The sequence below is a fragment of the Aquarana catesbeiana genome, linkage group LG08, assembly GCF_042186555.1.
Source record: "Aquarana catesbeiana isolate 2022-GZ linkage group LG08, ASM4218655v1, whole genome shotgun sequence".
NCBI classification, from domain to species: Eukaryota; Metazoa; Chordata; class Amphibia; order Anura; family Ranidae; genus Aquarana; species Aquarana catesbeiana.
Window position 1 is genome coordinate 76,127,427 of NC_133331.1, and position 22,116 is coordinate 76,149,542.

The 22,116-nt window shown below is 40.3% G+C and overlaps 1 protein-coding gene across 1 annotated transcript in view; it reads left to right on the top strand.

The window, feature by feature from the left end:
- Nucleotides 1-22,116, top strand: part of LOC141105855 (alpha-2-macroglobulin-like protein 1) — a 181,626-nt gene that overhangs the window by 13,517 nt on the left and 145,993 nt on the right. The window contains exons 5-11 of the mRNA XM_073595998.1: nucleotides 608-628; nucleotides 5,727-5,883; nucleotides 9,508-9,592; nucleotides 13,263-13,413; nucleotides 14,230-14,344; nucleotides 14,420-14,526; nucleotides 18,299-18,460. Coding sequence (XP_073452099.1) covers nucleotides 608-628; nucleotides 5,727-5,883; nucleotides 9,508-9,592; nucleotides 13,263-13,413; nucleotides 14,230-14,344; nucleotides 14,420-14,526; nucleotides 18,299-18,460 — 798 coding nt within the window. The remainder of the gene's footprint in view (nucleotides 1-607; nucleotides 629-5,726; nucleotides 5,884-9,507; nucleotides 9,593-13,262; nucleotides 13,414-14,229; nucleotides 14,345-14,419; nucleotides 14,527-18,298; nucleotides 18,461-22,116) is intronic.

Sequence of the window (22,116 nt, forward strand, 5' to 3'; positions counted from 1 at the left end):
GGCTTCAAGTAAGGACAAAGTTGTTCCCAAATAAACAAGCACATAGATTTTTTTTAGTGGCTGGGGTTGGACTTTAAGATAATAAGGGTCCACAAACTATATATTTTTTAATACAAACAAAGCTTTTGATTATATTAAGTGAAACTGATTTTTCATTTTTTTTTTGTCTATGCAATCCATAGACAAAAAAAAAAATGAAAACTAAAAAAAGCACCTTTTCTGCTTTGATAAGCATCAGTTTAAATAATAATTATTGTTACTAAATAAAAAGTGTTTAAAAAAAATATATATATATTTAATGCTCAGATGGCATGATTAAGATAGGATTTATTTGTTTTGGTTTTATTTGTAATTTTGGTTTGTATCATTCCCTGGGATCACATACATGGAGTTTGAGTAACAGGATTTTCATGGCATTTTATATCACAGGAGATCTATTGACAATTGTCATTTTTAATTGTGCTCTGAGAAGGAAGGGGTTTTTCATTGTAGGTAGCACAACCCATCAGATTAGATGGTTATATGGAGCGATGTAGCTGATGCCTTTTTTTCTTTTTTTTATAGTTTAGAGTATATTTAATTTTTTTTTTTCACTTTTGCATTTTAGTATGAAAAAATCTTGCTGCTGGTAAGTACTTTTAAAAATATGTTACAGAATTATTATTTGTATCTTGCAGCTAATGTTTTTCTTGTTAGTGTAGTCAAATAGGGTACAGCCCTATTCTCTAATAAACTATATTAAAATACAGAAATGGTGTTAATATGTCATTTACATTAGCAGGTGACACTGTAATGCCTCTTCCAAGTGGACCTGCCTGTTCATTGCTGATCCCCGCTGAGCAGGCGGAGGACAGCTCAATGCCGCTCCGCTATACAGAGTGGACATGGACACAGCTTGCTGTTCTCTATGGTTCGGTCTGATGGAGACTGCCTGTCCGTTTCCATCTGATTGTCATCCAATCCGCCAGACAGATGGGGAATAGATCTGTATTTAGTGGATCGGATGCCGGCGGGTAACAGTAGACACATGTCTGCTGACATCGGCTGCCCCAACAATGGGTGGTCCGATCAGGTCCACCTGAAAATTGGACAGACGGGCCTAATCGGTCCTCTGGTGTAAAAGGAGTCTAAAACATGCTAGTTAGCAATGGTACTTTAAAGAATCAGGTACAAGAAAGTTTATGACCTGTTATAAATGTACAGTTTAAAAAAAAAAAAATTTACTTCCTTTTTAGCTTTATTTAGTTTGTTGAGGATGACACTTGGCGCTAGAGTCTTGCATTTTAGCCCAGAGTGACATTGACTCTGGAAAGGGCTCCCCTGGACCTCCTTATGCTTACTTTACCTGTGCTCCCTCACAGCCTTTTTGCATCTCTTCAGATGTTGAATGTAGCCAGCACATCTAGGCATAAGGGAGCATGTGACAGTGCCCAGTCCTAGTAACCAATCTTTAGGCTGAGCACGGTCAAATGCCTGGGGGAGGGACATCCTTTCTCCCCCAGGTCACCAACACAGCTGACTTCAATGCCATCTTTGAAGATGCAGAGATGGTGAGGGAGTGTAGGAAAGGTGAGTAAAAGTTGATTAGGGAACTCCTGTTGCTGGGACACAGAATATAGGCCTGGAGCTAGATTGGCAGCATAGGCGGAAGGCCTGATATGACTGGGTTGGCAGGACAGGCTAGAGTAATGTAGGATTTAAAAATTAGCTTTTGTTTAAAAGTTAACGTGTTCCATCTGATTGCAGTATACAAGAGTGGGGCAGGGTGAAGCTTTGGTGGAGTGGTTAGGTGGTGCCTGTTCCTCAGAGTCAGTCGGAGCTGGTACAGTGTAGAACAAGCTTCTTCTGCCCTCCCTCCCATAAAAAGTTTTTGCTCTTGGTTCTCAGTTTTTCCTTTCAGCTATTTGCCTTTACTTTTATTCTTGTCGCTCAGGAAGTTAACTAAAGGGGGGATTGCTTTGTGGCGCTACTATGTGATTTTGGGGGATTGTCTGTTTTACCTGGGATGTGTCGTAGCAGTTGTCAGGGGTCTCAGGGTCTTGGAAAGCAGTGACGGTTTAAAAGTTTGGAGAATGAGGGGTTGGGCCCATCTCAGGTATGGGTCTACCTAACCTAGTAAATTTAAGGCAGTAATGGATTAAGAGTCATTTGGCTGTATCAAGGGTATCTTAATAGTAAATTGTCCTTGAGTCTGTGTATTTGCGGCTGGGGCCCTTGAAGTCTATTTCGGTGGTAGATACAGCCAGTCGGTCGAATACAAATTGCCTTCTAAGACCCTAGACTTTAATGAGGTTAGTCACTGTACTCATGTTGTGGTCATTGATAGTCAGGTTTTTAAAAAAGAAAAGATGTATTTTTGATAATAAAGTTGTATTTTATTGTTTAATAAATGGCTGCTATGGCCTTTTCAACTCCAAAAGAAAGACTGTAATCATCTGTTGATTGTGGGATCACAAGTAGATGGTTGGGCTTTTAAAAGGTTAAGGCCATAATATCTGCAATCCCTCAGTCATGTCGCTTTGTCATGCATGAGCAACGTGGCAATGTCCACAGAAGAAACAGATTTGGGGGTACTCAAATGATTACAAAATGAGCAAACAGTGTGGCCAGGCAGTGGGAGAAGCAGAATTCTAGGATGCATCGCTAGAGGGATCACTAGCAGGAGGTCCTGATTCTCCTATATGGATCTTTAGTGAAACCTCATTTAGAATACTGTGTCCAGTTCTGGAGACCTCAAATACAAAAAGATATTGATAAGATAAAAGGTCCAGAGACAGGTAACAAAAATGGTAAAAAGTCTGGGGGATAAAACATATCGGGAGCGACTTCAGAAACTTAAGCCGGGTACACACTGACAGTTTTTTTTTCGTGCAACCCAAAAAAACCTGACAGCTCCGATCAGAGCCTCTGTACTAACCATGCAAGGTTTGTTCAGCGATATCCCCTTCTGTGCTATTGTGTTCTGACAGTGGGACAGCCCCCTGCCAGAACACTCTGATCAGCTCTCTCTGCCATTGGCTGAGAGCGCTTATCAGGAGTCGTCATCTGCTGGTTTTCCAACAGCGGGCTACTGTCGGACAGACCGACATAAGCACGGGATGAATGTCGTCCTTTTTTTTGAACCGGCCGTTGTCTCCCGACATTTGGCCCGTTTGTACGGGGCTTTAATATTTACAGTCTGGAGGACAGAAGGGAAAGGGGAGACATGACTGAAACTTTTAAATACATCAAGGGGGTTAATAAGATTCAGGAGTGCAGTTTTTTCATTATGAAATCAAAATCAAGAACACAGGAACATGACCTCAAACTAACTGGAGGAAAGTTTAAAACTAATCTTACAAATTATTTTTCTACTGAAAGGGTAGTTGATGCTTGAAATAAACTTCCAGCAGCGGTAGAGACAAACAGATCTATACTCAGACAACAACGTTAACAGAAAAAAATGCAAAACATGTATAAAAAAAAAAAATAAATAAAAAATGGGCAGACTCGATGGCCTACTCTGTCAATTTTCTGCCGTCACTTTTCTATGTCTCTTGGATACTTTTTGATATTCTAAAATCTTCACTGTCTTTCAAAGTGAAACTGCCAGCAAGATGTGAATGAAGAATTCCCAGAATGGAAAGCTCAGTCTTTTCTGTTGCAGGGAATTTTTTTTTTTTAATTCTGAATTCTTTAACAAAGTCCCATTAACAGCATCAAACATGGAGTGGTGTAGTTATTTACATTCTTTACTACTGAGATTCATTATGAGACACTGGGGTTGGTTTACTAAAACTGTAGAGTGCAAAATTTGGTGCGGCTCTGCATGGAAACCAATCAGCTTCCAGTTTTGTTTTTTTTTTGTCAAAGTTTAATTGAACAAGCTAAAGTTAGAAGCTAACTGCCTACCACGCACAGCTGCACCAGATTTTGCTCTCTTTAGTTTTAGTTAATCAACCCCAGTGTTCTGAACATTCAGGAGACTGACTGTGTATTCAACATGGAGTCAAGAAGATTGAAGCTCAATACATGTGATGACCTCTCACACTGGGCCCAAAATCATCCTCAGACAGAGAAGATTAGGGTAAATCAGAACAGGCATTTTTGGGATTCTAAGAGTGGGAACACAGAGGAACCATGCATTTTGATTCAATTAATGAACAGAGCAAAATACATGAAATGGAAAACAAATAGATTTCAAAAGGATGTGCTTCTACAATGCACTGTGTTGAAGTACCTTATGAAAAAGTCCTGTATGCAGATCTGTATTCAGCCGTGTCATGTAACAGCATGTCATCATAGTCGTCATATTATGCAGAGTCTGACAAGTAGCTCTGTGTGGGACAGCTATGGTTAACCTAACCTTGCAGACAATGTAAGGTATATCAAGAATCCTTATACATTATCCAATGGCAGTGTGGTAGATTTCAAGGGAAGCTTGGGGGGGCATGCACCAGCTGCCCAGAAATAAAGTGAGACTTTGCTGTAAAGAAAATTGTGAGCAGGAAGGCTTTTCATTGCAGAAGAGATATACTACAGGGGTGGTTTTTATAAAGCTAAATAAGATGTTTATTCTGCATAAGAATTTTTTCTTAGCTTAGTGAACGAGGTGAAGCTCTGTTAACTTCCATCATCCAATCATGTGCAAAATAATTATTTCTTTATTTTCCTTGCATATGGTTGGGGTTATTTATTTTTTTTAAGTGAATTTTTTCGCCAATTTTTGCGAAGAGAAAATTCCCTTGCAAAGTAAACAGCCAATTTGCCTTTAGTAAATAAACCCCTACGTCTCTTTTCCAATAAAACCACTTTCCTTTAATTTTGGGTATAGATTTGTGTTATACCTAATCAGTTCTCATGCACATGTGTGGTTTTACATCATCCTGGAATGGCCAAACCTGAAAGAAGACCAGGAAAACGCGTCGGCGCCAGAGAGAGCTTGCAGATGTTGCGTCACTGGAGGGGAAGAGAGTATTGTGGACTGCAATTCCACTCCAAAAAAGCATAGACAAACCAGACCCTCTACCATGACCCTGTCTATAAGGATCAAAATACTATGCTGCTAAACGTCTTTCAGTGAACTCCTCTAAAGTGTCTGTTTCACTGTCAAGTGATTTAAATCAGTAAGCTAAAGATAATCTTAGGACTGGAGTACTCTGTTCTTTACATAATGGTTCATGACGGTGAGCCTGCTAAATAAGAAGGCATATACGAATCCTTCATTGTGAACCATCTGCGTATTGTGGTGCACTAAAAAAAAAAAAAAAAAAAAAAAAAGGTACAGGTACCTTTTTAGGTCTATTGAGGTGTGTTGCAGTCAAAATCAATTGCAACACATTTTACCATGCATATAATAATGCATTGTAAATATGGGAACCTAGCCTAAAGGACTTTCCTTGTCCAATACATTTTATTGTTCTACAAATGCCAGTTTGAAACATATCTACAAAGGATTAGGTTTGGGATCCTAATCTTTGTGTGTTATTAGTTTTATTAGTTTAAGCAGACTGTGATTGTCTATTGTTGTGACTTAGATGAAGATCAGATCACATTTTATGACCAATTTGTGCAAAAATCCATATCATTCCAAAAGGGTTCACATACTTTTTATTGCAACTGTATATTGGTAAGATTATTACTATCAAGCTAATTTCTAATATATGCTTACCCTAAAAAAAACACTGAAGAGAATGTTCATTCCTGCTAAGCCATTTTTACAGTTTAAGAATTTGTCTTTTTTTCAGGATCCCAATGGACACTACATTGGACAATGGTTGAATGTGACTACTGATCACGGGTTCGCTGATTTGACTTACCATTTGGCAAAAGAATTAAATCTTGGAGACTACACATTTTCAGTACCTAATAAATGCAAACAAACCTTTACTGTGGCTGAATATGGTGAGTTATGGTAATCTGTGATATACATATAAATAACAAATAAATACAGTGCTACAAACTATCCAAACTAAGTAGTTCCACAAAATAACTTTGTTATATCTAACGTGCAAAATAAATCATATTGTTCATCAAAGCTGAATTTCAGCCTTACCACTAGTCTTGTTTAGTTGTAAAGGCTACTCTCCTGTACTGAAGTTACTTACTCTGATTTCACTGCACACTGTGAGCTTCTGTGTGATGATGGGGGCGCTCTTGGACCCCTGAAATGGCTAGTTTTTGGATTGTCTCCCTTATTTTTACTGGAATAATGTTTTATCTGGACCTCTTGGCAGTGGTGTGGCGCTTCATTTTACATTTTTTTTACATTACACTACAAGCCAAGGAGCCCATGGAGATCCTTTAAAGTATACAAGCTGCCTGCTTGGGAACCAGATCATTTACATCAACATCAATAATTTAAGATGCCAATAACATTGAGATAACCCTATGGGTCCAGCACTATTTTTTCCACTTTCCTTAATTGAAGGATTGATGGCCACTGTCCACTGACTTTGGTAAGTTAGAACTTGTGGGCCCAGGCTCATGGATAACTAAAATAAAAAGGGTGGCAATAAAAGTATAAATAAAGTAATGTGATTTAATCATAATGCGCATGATGAGAGAGCCAGGATTTCATCAACATTATGTATTTGTTCTTACATCAGGGGGCCTGAGGTAACTTGTTCAAAATGCAATTTTCAATCTGAAGTTTGTATGTACAGTCAAAACTTTTTTCCCTAGATTTGGATAGAGTAAACCCGATCAGGTTTTTATTGCCATCCGGGGATCCATTGGAAAGATTTTCCTTCACTTTCTGTCCTGTTCCAGGAAGGAAGCGAGGGGAACTTTCCAACAGCAACATAGTCCGAAATAAAAATGTAGTGCTAGAACCCTTGACAAATGTTAATTTCCTTCTGTGTTCTTGTTGCAGATTTTTTTTCTCACTTCCAGTACCATGAAGCTTGTCAGCAGAACAGGAAATGAGGGCAATGAATAGGGTCCCAGGCACCAGTAAAAACCTTAGAGGAGTTATAATCCTTTCCCTCTCTATCTTGAAGCTAAAAAATAGTTTTTGCCCTGATATAAACTTTAATAAAAGCGAATTAGGGTTAACTGAGAGTTAATGAGTTTTTTTGTTTTTTTTTTACAATTTATACATAACATTAATTTATAAATGAAGATTGCAATTACAAATAAATGAAGAACATGACTGGGCTGTCATACACTGGCTGCTGCTATAGAATACTGGTAAGGGGTCATTTTGGACCACTTACTTGACCACCTCCATGCAAGCAAGATTAAAATAAAAATAAAAAAAACAGACTTGCCACAATGATTGATGAAAAAGAAAATCATATAATGGCAATGGAGCTGTGGGAATCTTCCATAATTCCACTTTCCAGTTACAAACTCTTTGGCAGGTAAAACAGTTCCAATGGATTTACAAACCTATTTAGCAGTTTCATCAAGGCTAAGGAATTAACCCCCAATTAGCTTCACATCAGTTTTTTCATTAAAAATGAGACCTGTTGTAGGATGAGTGTCACATACTTGGTAGTGAGCCTGGCCTGAAGAGGAAGTCCTCTCGTACAGCTTCTGCTGGGGGGTCACTCACTGGTAGTAAGACAGCAGCTACAGGAGCACAGTGGGCTATGACTACCTGAGATCAGCCTAATAGTCTGTGTGGGTAACAGTAGTCAGCAGGCGGATGTGGCAGCAGAACAGGCTGGTGGCCGATGATCTGGCATGGAGCTTTGGCTGGCGGTAGACTGTGGATGTGCAGCAGGGAGCTGGAGCCACATGTGAACTTGCTGGAGCTGTAGCAGGCTGGATGAGCAGGATGCAGGGTCAGACAAGCTGGGTTGGTAACTGTTGGTCATATTAACTGCATGCCGACCAGCCACCGCAGTTGTAACCGCGCGCCCCCTGCTCGCCCACGGAGCCGATGCGAGTGCCCGGTGGTCGCGATCACTGCCAGGCTCCCATGATCGCTCGGGGCACACCAAGAATCGGGATCTGTTTCCGGTTCTCTGAGGGGAGAACAGAAAGATCTGTCATCTCCCCTGTACTGTCCACTCCTCCTTCAGTTAGAACACAAATTAGAATACATTTAACCCCTTCACTGCCCCTTTTGGTTAACCCCTTCACTGCCAGTGACATTTTCAGAGTAATCAATGCAATTTTATAGCACTGATCACTGTAAAAATGCAAATGGTCCCTAAAATGTGTCAAAATTGTCCGACGTGTCTGCCATAATGTGGCAGTCCCGATAAAAATCGCAGATGGCCACCATTATTAGTAAAAAAAAAAATTAATAATAACAATGCTATAAATCTATCCCCTGTTTTGTAGACACTATAACTTTTGCGCAAACCAATGAATATACGCTTATTGTGATTTTTTTTTTTACCAAAAATATGTAGAAGAATACATATCGGCCTAAACTGAGGAAAAAAAAATGTTTTTTTATATATTTTTTGGGGATATTTATTACAGCAAAAAGTAAAAAATATTGCTTTTTTTCAAAATTGTCGCTCTTTTTTTGTTTATAGCGCAAAAAATAAAAACCGCAGAGGCGATCAAATACCACCAAAAGATAGCTCTATTTGTGGGGAAAAAAGGACGTTATATTTTGTTTTGGAGCCACAACCGCACAATTGTCAGTTAAAGCGATGCAGTGCCGAATCGCAAAAAACGCTCTGGTCTTTGGCCAGCCAAATGGTCCGGGGCATAAGTGGTTAAGCATAAACGGCTGTCAGCGGGAAAGTCGGGTCACAAGCCAGTGTCAACAGTGGTGAAGATCAGGCAAGAACAGGATGCAGAAGCAGAATCCAGGGGCAAGCCGAAGGCAGGGCAGATAGCAGACATGCGTGGTCAGAAGCAAGCTAGGTCAGGAATCAGGATCAGAGGTCAAACAGGTAGCAGGAACAAAGCACACAGAAGCTGTAAGACCAAACAGCGACGTGCCAAAGCTGCAGCCTTGTTTAAATAGTGACAGGTGCACAGTCCTGGTTGAGCACGTTCGCACACCTATGCCCGTGTCTGTGCCCATCTGCTTGGCCCATTGCCGGCCTAAGCATGCGCATATGCATATGTATGCGCCTGGAAATTTAATTTGTGCTATGGGCAAGCCTTCCCTGACAATGAGGAAAATTGTTGGGTGAAGAAGATAGAGATGGAAAATTAAATACATGCCCCCTCTTCCATATCCTACATCTTACATTTCCTAATATTTCTTCAGTGGCAAGGGTGATCACCCATTACAGTTACAGTAAGTTTCCCTCTGAATTGTGTCTGGTGCCAGTTTTGTAAAACACTGCATTAACTTAGGAGCTAACATTTTTTTATTCATGCAGGTCATGCTTTAGCTAGTAGTAAGTCACACTGAACTAGGCTTGTTCTACAAGGAACTTGTTCTGAAGTTGTTTTAGCTCTTGTCCAAGCAGATTCCTTAGGACAACTTTGAATGCTGAATGTAAATGTGACTAACACTAGCTATAACAGCATAGTTCCTCTTTGTGTAAAGTTGTTATTAAATAAAACATTCTTTTCCTACGTGTACTTTATATTGTGTTATTTTTTCAGTTCTAAAGAGGTTTGAGGTACACAACAACTTGCCAACCACTGTGGCTTCTACAGCAAAATCCTTTAATCTGGAAGTTTGCAGCAGGTAAGATCAATGGCAGCACAGGTTTTGATCCCCGAATCCCAAGGCCCTTGCTGCATGCTGCACTTACAGTCCTATTTCTGGCAGCTAGCAATCCAGACCTGCAACCAATAAAGTACAGCCGTGACAAAAGTTTTGAGAATTACACAAATATTAATTTTCACAAAGTCTGCTTCTTCAGTGTTTTTAGATCTTTTTGTCAGATGTTACTATGGTTTACTGAAAAATAATTACAGGCATTTCATAAGTGTCAAAGGCTTTCATTGACAATTAATTTAAGTTTATGCAAAGAGTCAATATTTGCAGTGTTGACCTCTGCAATGCTTTATTCATGTCTTTGTTCTTAGGCAAAATTGTGAGTGAGGCCATTCCCTTTGCTGAGAAGCATCCCCACACATAAATAGTCTCAGGATGCTTTACTGTTGACATAACACAGGTCTGATGGTAGCGCTCACCTTTTCTTCTCCGGACAAGGTTTTTTGCAGATGCCCCAAACAATCGTAAAGATAATTCATCAGAGAAAATTACTTTACCCCAGTCATCAGCAGTCCAATCCCTTTACCTTTTACAGAATATCAGTTTGTCACTGATGTTTTTATTGGAGATAAGTGGCTTCTTTGCTGCCCTTCTTGACACCAGGCCATCCTCCAAAGATCTTCTGCTCACTGTGCGTGCCGATGTACTCACACCTGCCTACTGCCATTCCTGAGCAAGCTCTGCACTGGTGGTGCCCCAATACCACAGCTGAATCAACTGTAGGAGACGGTCTTGGCGCTTGCTGGACTTTCTTGGGCACCCTGAAGACTTCTTTACAAATGCAGTGGAAACGTTTTTTTATGGGATTAAGTTCATTTTCATGGCAAAGAGGGACTTTGCTATTATTATTAATATTATTATTTATTATACAAGATTTGTATAGTGCCAACAGTTTGCGCAGCGATTTACAACATGAGGGCAAACAGTACAGTTACAATACAATTCAATACAGGAGGAATTAATTAATTGCAATTCGTCTGATCACTCTTCATAACATTCTGGAGTATATGCAAATTGCCATCATAAAAACTGAGGCAGAAGACCTTGTGAAAATACATTTTTGGGTCATTCTCGAAACTTTTGACCACAGCTGTAGGTTGCATGCACTCACAAAATGGTGATGGAAATTGTGATTGCAGAAAGAAAGTGAGATTTCTATTCAGCCTTCCTTTGCTGATCTAGACCAAGTAAAATAGGCAGGACTTAAAAATATTTTTAAAAAGTATTTCTGATTCAGCATGCAAACCAAAGGCTGACAGGCTCACATGCCTGAAGAATCAACATAGAGAAATTGCGTTTCCTAAAGGATAACTGCACTTTAAGTGTACCTTGGCTTTTCTACATCTACCCCTCACCCCAAATCTTAATAGGCTTTTTTCTCTCCAAGTCAATTTTTTTTTTTTTTTATATATTACAAAGTAGAGTGAGTAAGGAAAAGTACCACATTATGGCCACTAGATAGAGCTGATGATACATTTTTGTTGTCTATGATCATCAGCTCCATCTATTGGCCATAATGCAGCATTCTCCTGATTCATTGTATTCTGTGTACATGGATAGCCTTCCAACATTCATTTTTGCTCCATTCTCACAGAACAAATGAAAATTCAATTTCACAGGATGAATAGCTCTGCTTTTTAATACACCCTATTGGAAGATAAATCTCTCAAATTGGGCACCAAATGTAAAAAAAAAAAAAAAAAAAAAACTTGACCAACTGGACAAAATTACAGCCATTCTGATTTGTCAGAACAGCGGTACTAAAGATGAATGTCCCACTAAGGTACCTGTATGTTTTTTAGACTCTTCCATTACTTTTGCCCAAGGTTTTTCCCCTCACTACAAAGGACTTTCCAGGTGTTTTTCTGCAATAATGGCACTCCCTGAATTAGCCTTACACACCTATCTGTACCCAAATATAAGGGGAGGTTTTGGCCTCTCAGACTTGAAAAAAATACTTCAGGGCATATCACCTCATGAGCAATAATACAATGCAACTTTCACTGTGCAGAGGATTGGGTGGACCTGGAACATGCAACAACTGCTAGATTCCAAACTGTGGCTGGCCTATAAACATATCGACAGGATAAACCTTACCCATTGACACATAGATGGTACGCTAACAAGGTTTTATGCAGCTTGTACATCCTGTGCATTCCTGTGTCATCCTCACCAGGCCTCGTCTCTCCCATGAAACTGGATTTCAAACCAGGGATGTCATGGTTTCAAACCAGGGATGTCATTGAATTTCCTCAAAAAAGCAATGGCCCTACCATCAACCCTGAGCTCACTTTTCAGATAAGATTAATTTTGTGACAGAATGACATTGGCCAGGGACACCTTTGTGGGTGACTGTGCTTCACATTACTACCTCTGTGTTGGGCAACTCTAAATTTCACACCAGTCCAATACCGCCTACATTACTCCTCCACAGCCCAGAAACATTACAGGTAATCTCTGACTAAGTGTATGATAAATGCTTCCAGGCAGCCCATTCCCATTTACTGGCAGTCACACTGACCCCCAACCCTGAAAAAATGGTTCATCGGATAAAACAAAACTTCAGACGTGGAATTTCTCATCCATATCTCATGACCACTTTGAGAAATGTACTCAAACATGAGCATGCTGGATGTACTAGAAGACTACTGACGCTTACAGATAATGTCTTCTGGTATATGATTTAGTAACAGGGTAGATGCACAAGATGATCAGACTGGATTAGGAATACTTGAGACCCCCATTCTTGACCACAATAGTATCTTTACTCCGGAAATTGAAGCCACTTCCAGATTGCCTCTCCTCTCTCTAATTCCATGAGTACAGTGGAGCACTTGTCCAGCTCCCTTCTTCTCCTATAGTATCTCCAAGTATGCCTCCCCCTAAAATCACCCCACCATTTTTTCTTTTCCTGGGCCTTTTCTGAACTTAATCCTACAGTATATATACTGTATCCCCATGTTTGATCCTTCTACACTCTAGGTACTTTGCCTATACCACTTCATGTCACCACTCCATAAATGTTCCTTTCCATTTATTTCTTATCCTACCCTGCCACTTTAGATTTCCCTCAAACTGAAACACATTTCTTTAAACTCCCCCATTACTGCTTCCAGGTACATGCCAGCACCCTACAATGAGGGTCACCCAAACCCCATACTTCAGCTGATATTCGTTGTAAAAAGATTTACTAGGTGACAATTGCCACTAATTTCCTAACTAACCCTTTCACTGCCAGATCAATTTTTGGCATTTTTTGCACATGTGTTTAAAAAAATTATTTTAGGCCTGAAGATTACATAAAATCCCCAAACATTATATCTTTTCGGATAGCAGACATCCTAGACAATAAAATAGTGGTAGTTTCAGATTTTTAGCGTTACAGTTTAGGAGACACTGGCTTCAGTTATTTCTTCATTAGTTCCATGGAACATGTAGAGTCAGGGAATTCTGACACTTTTCTAACAATCACTAATAAAATCAGATACAGCAAGGCAACTAGCATATCAGAAGGAGGTCAGAAATCTCAGTCACCATTTTTCTTTCGTGCTTTTAATTTCTGCATTAGTTAGACATAGCAGATTTATTTATGTAAAAAGTACATAAACACAGCCTATTTCTCATGTTTAATTTCCAGTTACACCTACGGAAAGCCGGTACAAGGTAACCTAGACATTGAAATCTGTCCAGAAATTCGTCCTGTGTGTCTTTCATATTACGGATGTTGCGGTCTATATGATCATGATGAGCACGATTCAGAAAAATGTATAAAAATAACACATGCTAAGGTAAATGGCTTCTCTTCTACAATTAGAAAAAGATACTCCTAAAATGAAAACTCCATGTTTTGGGAGGAGTGAAGCAAGATGTGGTTCTCAGTCAAATTCTTTATTTCTTTCTGTGACCCCTGCTGGGATATCTCCCTTCACCTTTGGCATACAGTAGCTATGAAAATCCAAGGTTGGCTTTTTAGTTGAATTACCCCAGTTACCAGCCTTACATAATTGTACAGGGGGGTCTTCAAAAAGTTTCTGCATTTTTATATTTTTTATGGAAACGGTGAGGGTGGGAGGAGTAGTAATTGATCGTGTCTGAGAGTGTCATGTGACTAGTCTGTCGGGCAAGCCGGCTGACCTTGTATAAGAGTTGTCAAGCCGTGGTGAAGATGCCTGCAAAACTTATTAAAAAAGTGCGACAACTTTTTGAAGAATCCTCCTATATATTACTGTGGAACATCCCCTTGGGAGTCCACAAAAGCAACCATGCTGAATTACCAGCACTAATACCTATGGGTTGTTCATATGTATATAAAGAGATCTTGGGTACGTGACAATTGAGGCTTGACTGAAATGTTAAGCTTGGCCTATGATATCTAAAAGGATTTAGACACTTTTTTTATATTTGTAATTGTGAATGGATACAGTATGAAGTTTATATCTATATGATAAAGTCTGTAAGCTTATTTCCTCTTCCTTTCCCTTTCATTTCTCCTGCATTCCTCTCTGAAATGTTGCACCTTATCTTTTTCAAATGCATTTTTCTATAGTTAAATTGGCCCATTACTTTATACACTATTGACACTTTCAGCATATCCTTTCCTTTAGACTGACAGTAAGGGGTGTCTATCCAGGGAGATCGACCTTCATGCTTTCAACTTCTCAGGTGAAGATCAAAACAAGCAAATACAGATTGTATCTAAACTGACAGAAGATGGTACAGGTAAGAATTTAGAAAATAACTATTAGCTTAAAAATGTACTAGCAGAGAATGTGACAGTAAATCTGTGTCTTCCAGGCCACACGGAGGAAGCAACAGCTGAGCTCCAACTCCGTAGCTATCAGAAAATTAAATTTGAGAATACTGGAATTGTTTACCAAAGAGGAGTTCCATTCAGTGGCAAGGTATATAGAGAAAATTAAAATCAGGGAAGAAATACAGAGGTGTTATCTTGTAAAATCTTTATACCACATGTGTAACTACTGTTGATTAGGAAAATATGCAAATCATTATTATGTGATTGTGTGCGTTACTGCAAGTTTAACGCCATATAGTTTTGCGTGCGTTACTGCCAGTTTAACGCCATATAGTTCTGTGTGCGTTATTGCCAGTTTAAACTGGCAGTAACGCACACAGAACTATATGGTGTTAAACTGGCAGTAACGCACTCAGATCTATATGGCGTAAACTGGCAGTAACGCACGCAAAACTATATGGCGTTAAACTGGCAGTAAGGCACACAGAATAAATTGGCATAATACTGGCAGTAACGCACAAAACAATATGGTGTTAACCACTTCAATAGCAGGCATATTCTGGCACTTCTCTCCTTCATGTAAAAATCATCATTTCTTTGCTAGAAAATTACTCAGAACCCCCAAACATTATACATGTTTTTTTTAGCAGACAACCTAGGGAATAAAATGGCGGTCATTGCAACGTTTTATCTCACATGGTATTTGCTCTGTATACTATATACAGAGCAAATACAGAGAGTACTATATAGTTCTGTGTGCATTACTGCCAGTTTAATGCCATATAGTTCTGTGCATCACTGTACGTTTGGCGCATTATATTGCAGTATAATATAGTGTATCCGTGGAGTGTGTCTGTGTAGTGTGAGTACTCAAATTAAAGTGCACCAAACACCTCTTTACATTGATTAAAGTGCATCTACGTACAGATTTCAACTTCTTCTTTACATTTGGTTATAAGCACTGCCCCATCCCTCCAATAATGTCTGGAAGGACAACAAGGAGAGGCAGACGTTCCCTTGGCACTCTAAGGGGGCCAGCAACAAATGTGTCCACAGGCAAAGTTGGACGTGGTGGTCAGTCCTCAGGCAGGGCATCATTTCCTCTGTTTAGTGAGTTTGCCCGTGCTATCCAACGTGCTTTCAGAACTGGCATACAGTGCTGCAGGAGGTTTTGTTAATGTCACTGATTAAGTCTTTTTGGGATGTGAAATCTCTGCAGGACTTCGAGGCTGTCTAGCTTTGAGGGTGTTCAATCATTTCATCTGGAAGAATGTTTTTGGTATACGTTTCATGGGCGCAATTAACACCCAAAGACCAATTTTTCAGCACCTGTTTGACAGGTGCACATCATTGCAATTTTTTACATCAAGGCCAATTCTTGCTTTCATCAAGAGTACCTCTATAGGGTTACGGTGGGAAGGCGCCACCGACAACCAAAGACCAATTTTTGTGCACCCGTTACTTCTATTCAAAGTCAAAGTGACACCAGAATGTATCCAAAAAATCTCTAATCTTGTTCCCAGTGCACTACATTGTGGCCTCATCACACACACTGGCTCCCCAGCTGTTGCTGAGCAAAATAAAGGCAGCTTGCAGGGGAAATTTCATTTTTTTTGGCTTTATAAATGCAATTATTGCTACAGCAGATTCTAGACATGGTACAGATCTGCCACTTTACAGGTAGACTAAGGGGACCCCCCCCCAGGCACTATATTGGAGGGAATTTTTCATTTTTATGCTTTCACTTTAAAAATCTAAAAATCACTGCTCATTTAAAAATGATGTTTTTCACAAATAGTTTTTTTTTATTGATACATATCCCCTAGGGCAGGACCTGGACCCCTATAACCATTGTATGCCCAATTACTTGCATATAAGCCTTCAAAATGGGCACTTTTGATTTTTGATGTTCAGGTCCAATTGATTTTAATGGGGTTCGTTATTCGGGTCCGAACTTTTGCGATGTTCGAAAGTTCTGGTGCGAAACGAACAGGGGTCTGTTAGGCCCATCCCTAGTGAAGGAGCCTCCCCAGAGGGAGATCTTTCATAAGGCTCTACAATCATTTGTAAAGCAAGCCAAGAAGACACAGAAATAGAATCCAGTGCAGTATTGTATCATTTTACTGCATGATTGGCTGAAACTAGACTGCCCGGCAGCAAGGTACATGAAGGATGTCATAGCTAGAACTAGACTATAGCTGCAAAAGACAGGGGTGCACAATAAAACATACCATTATTATTATTCAAAAAACTATTTGACAATCCAATATAGCCTCTGCAGTGCCTTACTTTTCATTGAAAGAATATCTTCTGATTGCAGCACTCTCCCTCTCTCTACTACAATAACAAACCAAGCCCAAATATACTATAAGGCTGCCAACACACTAAGCCAGAGAGGTACATGTGTGCACTAGAAAAGACAGAGACCAAAGCCTGTGAGCCAGAGAAGCAAGGGGCTGCTAGCTGTATAGACAAAGTTTGTCTGTGAGAGGACAGTGTGTAGGAAACAGACAAGAGCCTGAAGAGTAAGGGGAGAACCACAGAGCTATGGAGGCTCAATGTAATTTTGTTTGGATGGAAGAGCAAAGCTTAATACCCCTGTGAGGGAAACTCATGTTCTGTTTTTGAACTTTCTTTTAAATAAAAGTGGGCCAACAAGCACTGAAATGACAAATTCTGGCATGGACTGTACTCACTGGGGAGTGCTACACTTTAATTAGATAACCTCGAACTTCAAAGTGGTCAAACCTAAACACTTTCATTTTTTTGCAATCAGGCAGACCCACTACATAGTTGATGGTAAATCTAATGCCGCGTACACACGGTCGGACTTTTCGTCTCCAAAAGTCCGACGGACTAAAGCCGGCTGACAATCCGATCGTGTGTGGGCTTCCCCGGACTTTCAGCGGACTTTTCCAGCCGCAAATCTGACGGACTTTAGATTTGAAACATGCTTCAAATCTTTACGTCGTAACTCTGCCGGACCCAGAAATCCGCTCGTCTGTATGCTAGGGGCAGCTATTGGCTACTGGCTATCAAACTTCCTTATTTTAGTCCGGTGTACGTCATCACATACAAATCCGTCTGACTTTTGTGTAATCGTATGTAGGCAAGTTCGTTTGTTAGAAAGTCTGCCGCAAGTCCGCCAAAAGTCCGCCAAATGTCCGTCGAAAGTCTGTCGGACGGGCTGTCGGACTTTTGTAGCCGAAAATCCGACCGTGTGTACGCGGCATAAAGGAAATTAAAGAAGAACATTGTATAATGTATGGTCAGCTTTAGCTTTTCTTGACAGTAGTTTTGTAGGCGCATACAGAATTACATTGCTCATCATGCTAGCCATTGCACTGTTTGCATACCCTGTGGCCTCCTCATATGTTCGTGCTTAACAGAACCATGGTTATCCTGGACAATTGGTGGAATGTACATATGTCAGACCAAAAACTGTTGTTTTAGACAGAGAAAGGATTAGAATCCTTGTCATGTTTTCACTGCTATCCAGACCCCGGTTACAGAAATCATTTCTCATTTTACTAATTTTCTGTCACTCCAACAATCATTTTATTAGAGGAAGTGAGAAACATTCTGCAACAATGATACAGACAGAAAAAAAGTTTAAAAGGGGTTTCTGCCTTCCTCTACTCTATAATATTTCTGTCTGTATTGCTGTTGGAAAAATCCCTTCATTTCCTGTCTATTAAAATGTCAGTAGGACAGGAAGTGAGGGAAAACCTCTGTAACAGTGTCTCAGATAGCTGTAAAAACATGAGAGGTTTTAACCCTTCCCTACTCAATTTAAAACTGAGAAAAGGTTTGGCTCCAGATGAAGTCTGGAGCAAAGAAACGGTTACAAAATATTGTATGAGTAAGTCTGGATGTTTATGTCAACTTTCTGATCAAAAATGTCCTTCTCTCTTCCACAGATTAAAGTGACTGATCACGATAATAAACCCTTGGCTAATGTGGCTGTGGCAATAATATCGCATGAAGATTTTAAAAAGCTTGCAACACTAGAGACCGACAAAGATGGACTGGCTCATTTTGCACTTAACACTGATTCATGGGGTGAAAGCTTTGGATTAACTGTAAGTTACTACTACAGTCATGCACATTTTTACAGTTTACAGTATATTGTATTCCTAAGCAGATCTATAGGCTGCATTCACGGAGTGATTTTTAGGCATTTTACTTGAAGTGTATACAAAAATCTTAGAAGCGTAATACCAGCATGTATTCAAGCATTTTTGTTTAGCCTATGGAACTAGAGATAAAAGACCAGTTCTTACAACCAAAAAAAACCCTGCAATATGCCTGTGAACACAGTTAATTTCATAACTTATAGGTGTTTCTATTAAAATCTATCGGGCCAAAAACAAATCTGGGCCAAATCTGCCTCAAAATAGTTCATGTAGCTCTTGGAGTGTTAGGTGTTGAGCTAGAGGCATCTCAGTCTTCATATGTAAACAGCCATCTTTGAAATATATGGGATTTAGGATGTTTGAGCTACAAAATGTCCAGATGTGAATGGGTACCTAGTCGAGCTAACTTCCAAAGTTTCTGCATGGAGCAGGAGCCAGATGCTGGCTCTGGGACACAGGCTGGATCCATGGGATGTTGGGATTGTGTTTAACCTCTAAAGTACCAGCCTGTAATACCCCTTCATGACCAGGCTAGTTTCAATTTCCAGTGCTGTGATACTTTGACTGACAATTACTTGGTCATGCAACATGGTACCCAATGTTTTAATCTTTTTTTGAGACAGATGGAGCTTTATTTTGGTGATATTTAGTAATTACTTTGAAATTTTTCACTTTATAAAGGAAAAAAGACCAAACATTTTGAAAAAAAAAGTTTCCTTTACTTTCTGTTAAAATAAAAATGCTAGGACAGTACGAACACTCCAAAATGTATGATTTCTATAACTGATCCAGTTGTAGTAAGATAGCTTAACTTATAGTCTAGTGGCTTGGCAGGCAGTGCCTCGATCCAAATGACAGTGACAATGACAATGTAGAAAGCTTTTTTTTTTTATATATATATTCAATTTTCATATAAAGGTACAAGATTTGTTGAAGCAGGAGTAGTCTGCCAGCAAAGGCAACAAAGTAAAAGACATAATACTGCATAGCAAACAGGTTAAAACTGCGTGGTTTGGAGCCTACAAACATTAACAAGATAACTAAAAACAAAGCATCTGGTCCAGCAAAAGTAACTTACTGGTGGTTCTGCCAAAGTGGTGGCCAAAAGAGTGGAATCAATCCCTAGGGGAGGGGATATGAGGGGTTAAGGTGTTGGAGGTGTCCTGGATCCTAAGTTTACCCAGCGTATTAGCAAGGTCTGCACGCAGGTACCAGTCCGTATAGTGGAAGGGAGTCATGTGAAAAGAGAATTCTTCTGGAGAGAAAGAGTGTCCCATGAAGCAACACCATCTTGCTATAAAGCGTTTCAGTGATGTAGAATGTTGGGCGATAGTGTCTAATTTATCAATGTGAAATAGGGTTAAGGGTGCTTGTTTTACCGATACAATTTGAGTCGGGGAAGGGTGGATACAAGCTTGCATTATTGCCCCGTGAGCTGTCAGAAGGCAGATATGGACCCATTGAGGAGGAGAGTCACAGGTAGGCGTTGACAAGGAAGCCTGTGAGGTATCGCAGCTGAAAAGGCATAACACAGGGTCCTTAGGTAGAAGTAATTGCTAAGACTTATCAATGTATTTCAACACCTGGTCCCAAAATGTGGAGATTGCTTGACAGGTCCATAATCTGTGGAAAAGGGATGGTCAGGGAGTAGTGCACCAAGGGCATGTGGAGAGAGAGGAGTCAATTTTGCTGTTTTGAAACGGGAGTTAAACCCGATGGGCGATTTTGAACTGGGTTTCTCGCCACGTTTTGCAGATCACCAGAGAGCGGATTTTTTGATACCCCGCAAGGATCTTTTCTGGTGCATCTTGGTTGCCAAGGATAGAGATCCAGGGTTTGAAGGGAACAATGTGGTATTTTGAAGCCTGATGGGTGAGGAGGTTGGAGTATATCTCTGATATGGAGTACTCTTCCCGATCTATTAGGGCATCAATAAAAGAGCATTGACAAGGGTTTTGGCGTGGGCTGAAGCAGAGTACTGTTTAGTCTGTTCCAAAAAGGGTCTAAAAGTACCTTGGGCAGGATGGATGACTTTAGAGAAGGTTGTTAGGCCGGAGGATGACCATTGAGCAAAGGCCTTGTGAGTAGAAAGCTTTTTAATCCAAAACTTGTGCAGATCATAACAGATGAATATTTTTTTTTTTAACATAAAGTTTTTTTATTTAATAAAAACAAATACAAAAAACATACAGTTGATACATTGTGCAGTGGTTACAGTACAAGGTGTACAGATGTTTAACAGTAGATGTTACATAGCGAGTCCTAAATCACATATATAAGCACCAGAAGTAGGTCAATAGGAACAATGATGGGGGGGGGGGGGGGTATATATGAGTTGAGAGTAATGTGGTTACATCCCTTCTAGGACCTCCTCATCTTTTCCTTAATAGTAGACTAGTGACTTCAGCTTCGTGTACAGTATAGCTATATACTATATAGGGATAGGGGGGCTCCCTTAATTCACAGATGACCCATCGTGGAGATCAGCAAAGTAGAAATAGCTTGCATAGATCAGAGTCAACATGCCCACTGCGCATGAGGAGGAGTGTCGCATCTGCGGTTCAACTCTCTATTCTAAGTCTAGGTGTTCCGCACATATCCAAGGATCCCAGATTTTCCCAAATTTTTTTGGGCAGTTACGGCCTAGATACGTTAAATTATATATATCGGTAGTGCCTTATTAATGAGATTTTTCCAAAGACCTATCGATGGGGGGTCAGATCCCTTCCAGTGTAACAAGATCGCCTTTCTGGCGTAGAAAGCTGCGTAAAATATAAAGAGTTTTTTAGCTCGGGAAGCATCTAATGTGTCAACTATTCCAAGCAGTAAGGGTATTGGGTCGCAGGGAACTATTAATTTGCCAATTCGATTTATCGTATTAACCACCCCTCTCCAGAACCTCTGTATATAGCGGCAAGACCAAACCACATGGAAGAAGGAACCCTCCTCTGCTGCGCTTTTGGTACAAACCGGGTTGTTAGTGGGGTATATTTTGGCTAGACGCTGAGGAGAGAAGTAGGCTCTGTGCAAAAATTTTAGCTGGATGAATCTGTCTCTGGCAGAGACCATCAGGGGCAAATATTGCTGGATACCCTCTTCCCAATCGTCATCGGCCAGCGAAGGTATATCCTTCTGCCAGACCAAATACAACTGTGATACTTTAGAGGTGTCCAGGCTCGCCAGGGCCGTGTATAGATTTGATAGGACCTTTCCCTCACCCTCCTCGCCCAGCAGTCGCTCAAGCCCAGTAGTTATGAGTTTCGGGGGTGTGAGAAATTGGGAGTGGTAGGCGTGCCTGAGCTGTAGGTATCTGAAGAACATGTTGTTGGGTAGTCCTTTTTGTTGTTTTAGGATGTCAAAGGGAAGCAGGCCATCTCGTGATACTATGTCCGCCACGGTGGTTATTCCGTAACGGGCCCATAGCACTGGGTCCGGGATGGTCTGGAAGTGCGGTAACCGCGGATTCCCCCACAAAGGTGTGTGGGGGGACCAACTGTCCGCTCCTCTAATCTTGCCCCTAACAGTCTCCCAAACCTTCAGAGTGGTTTTCATTGAGGTAGTAACACCAGGGCTAGATCTGGGCCCTCTGTGTATCAGGTTTC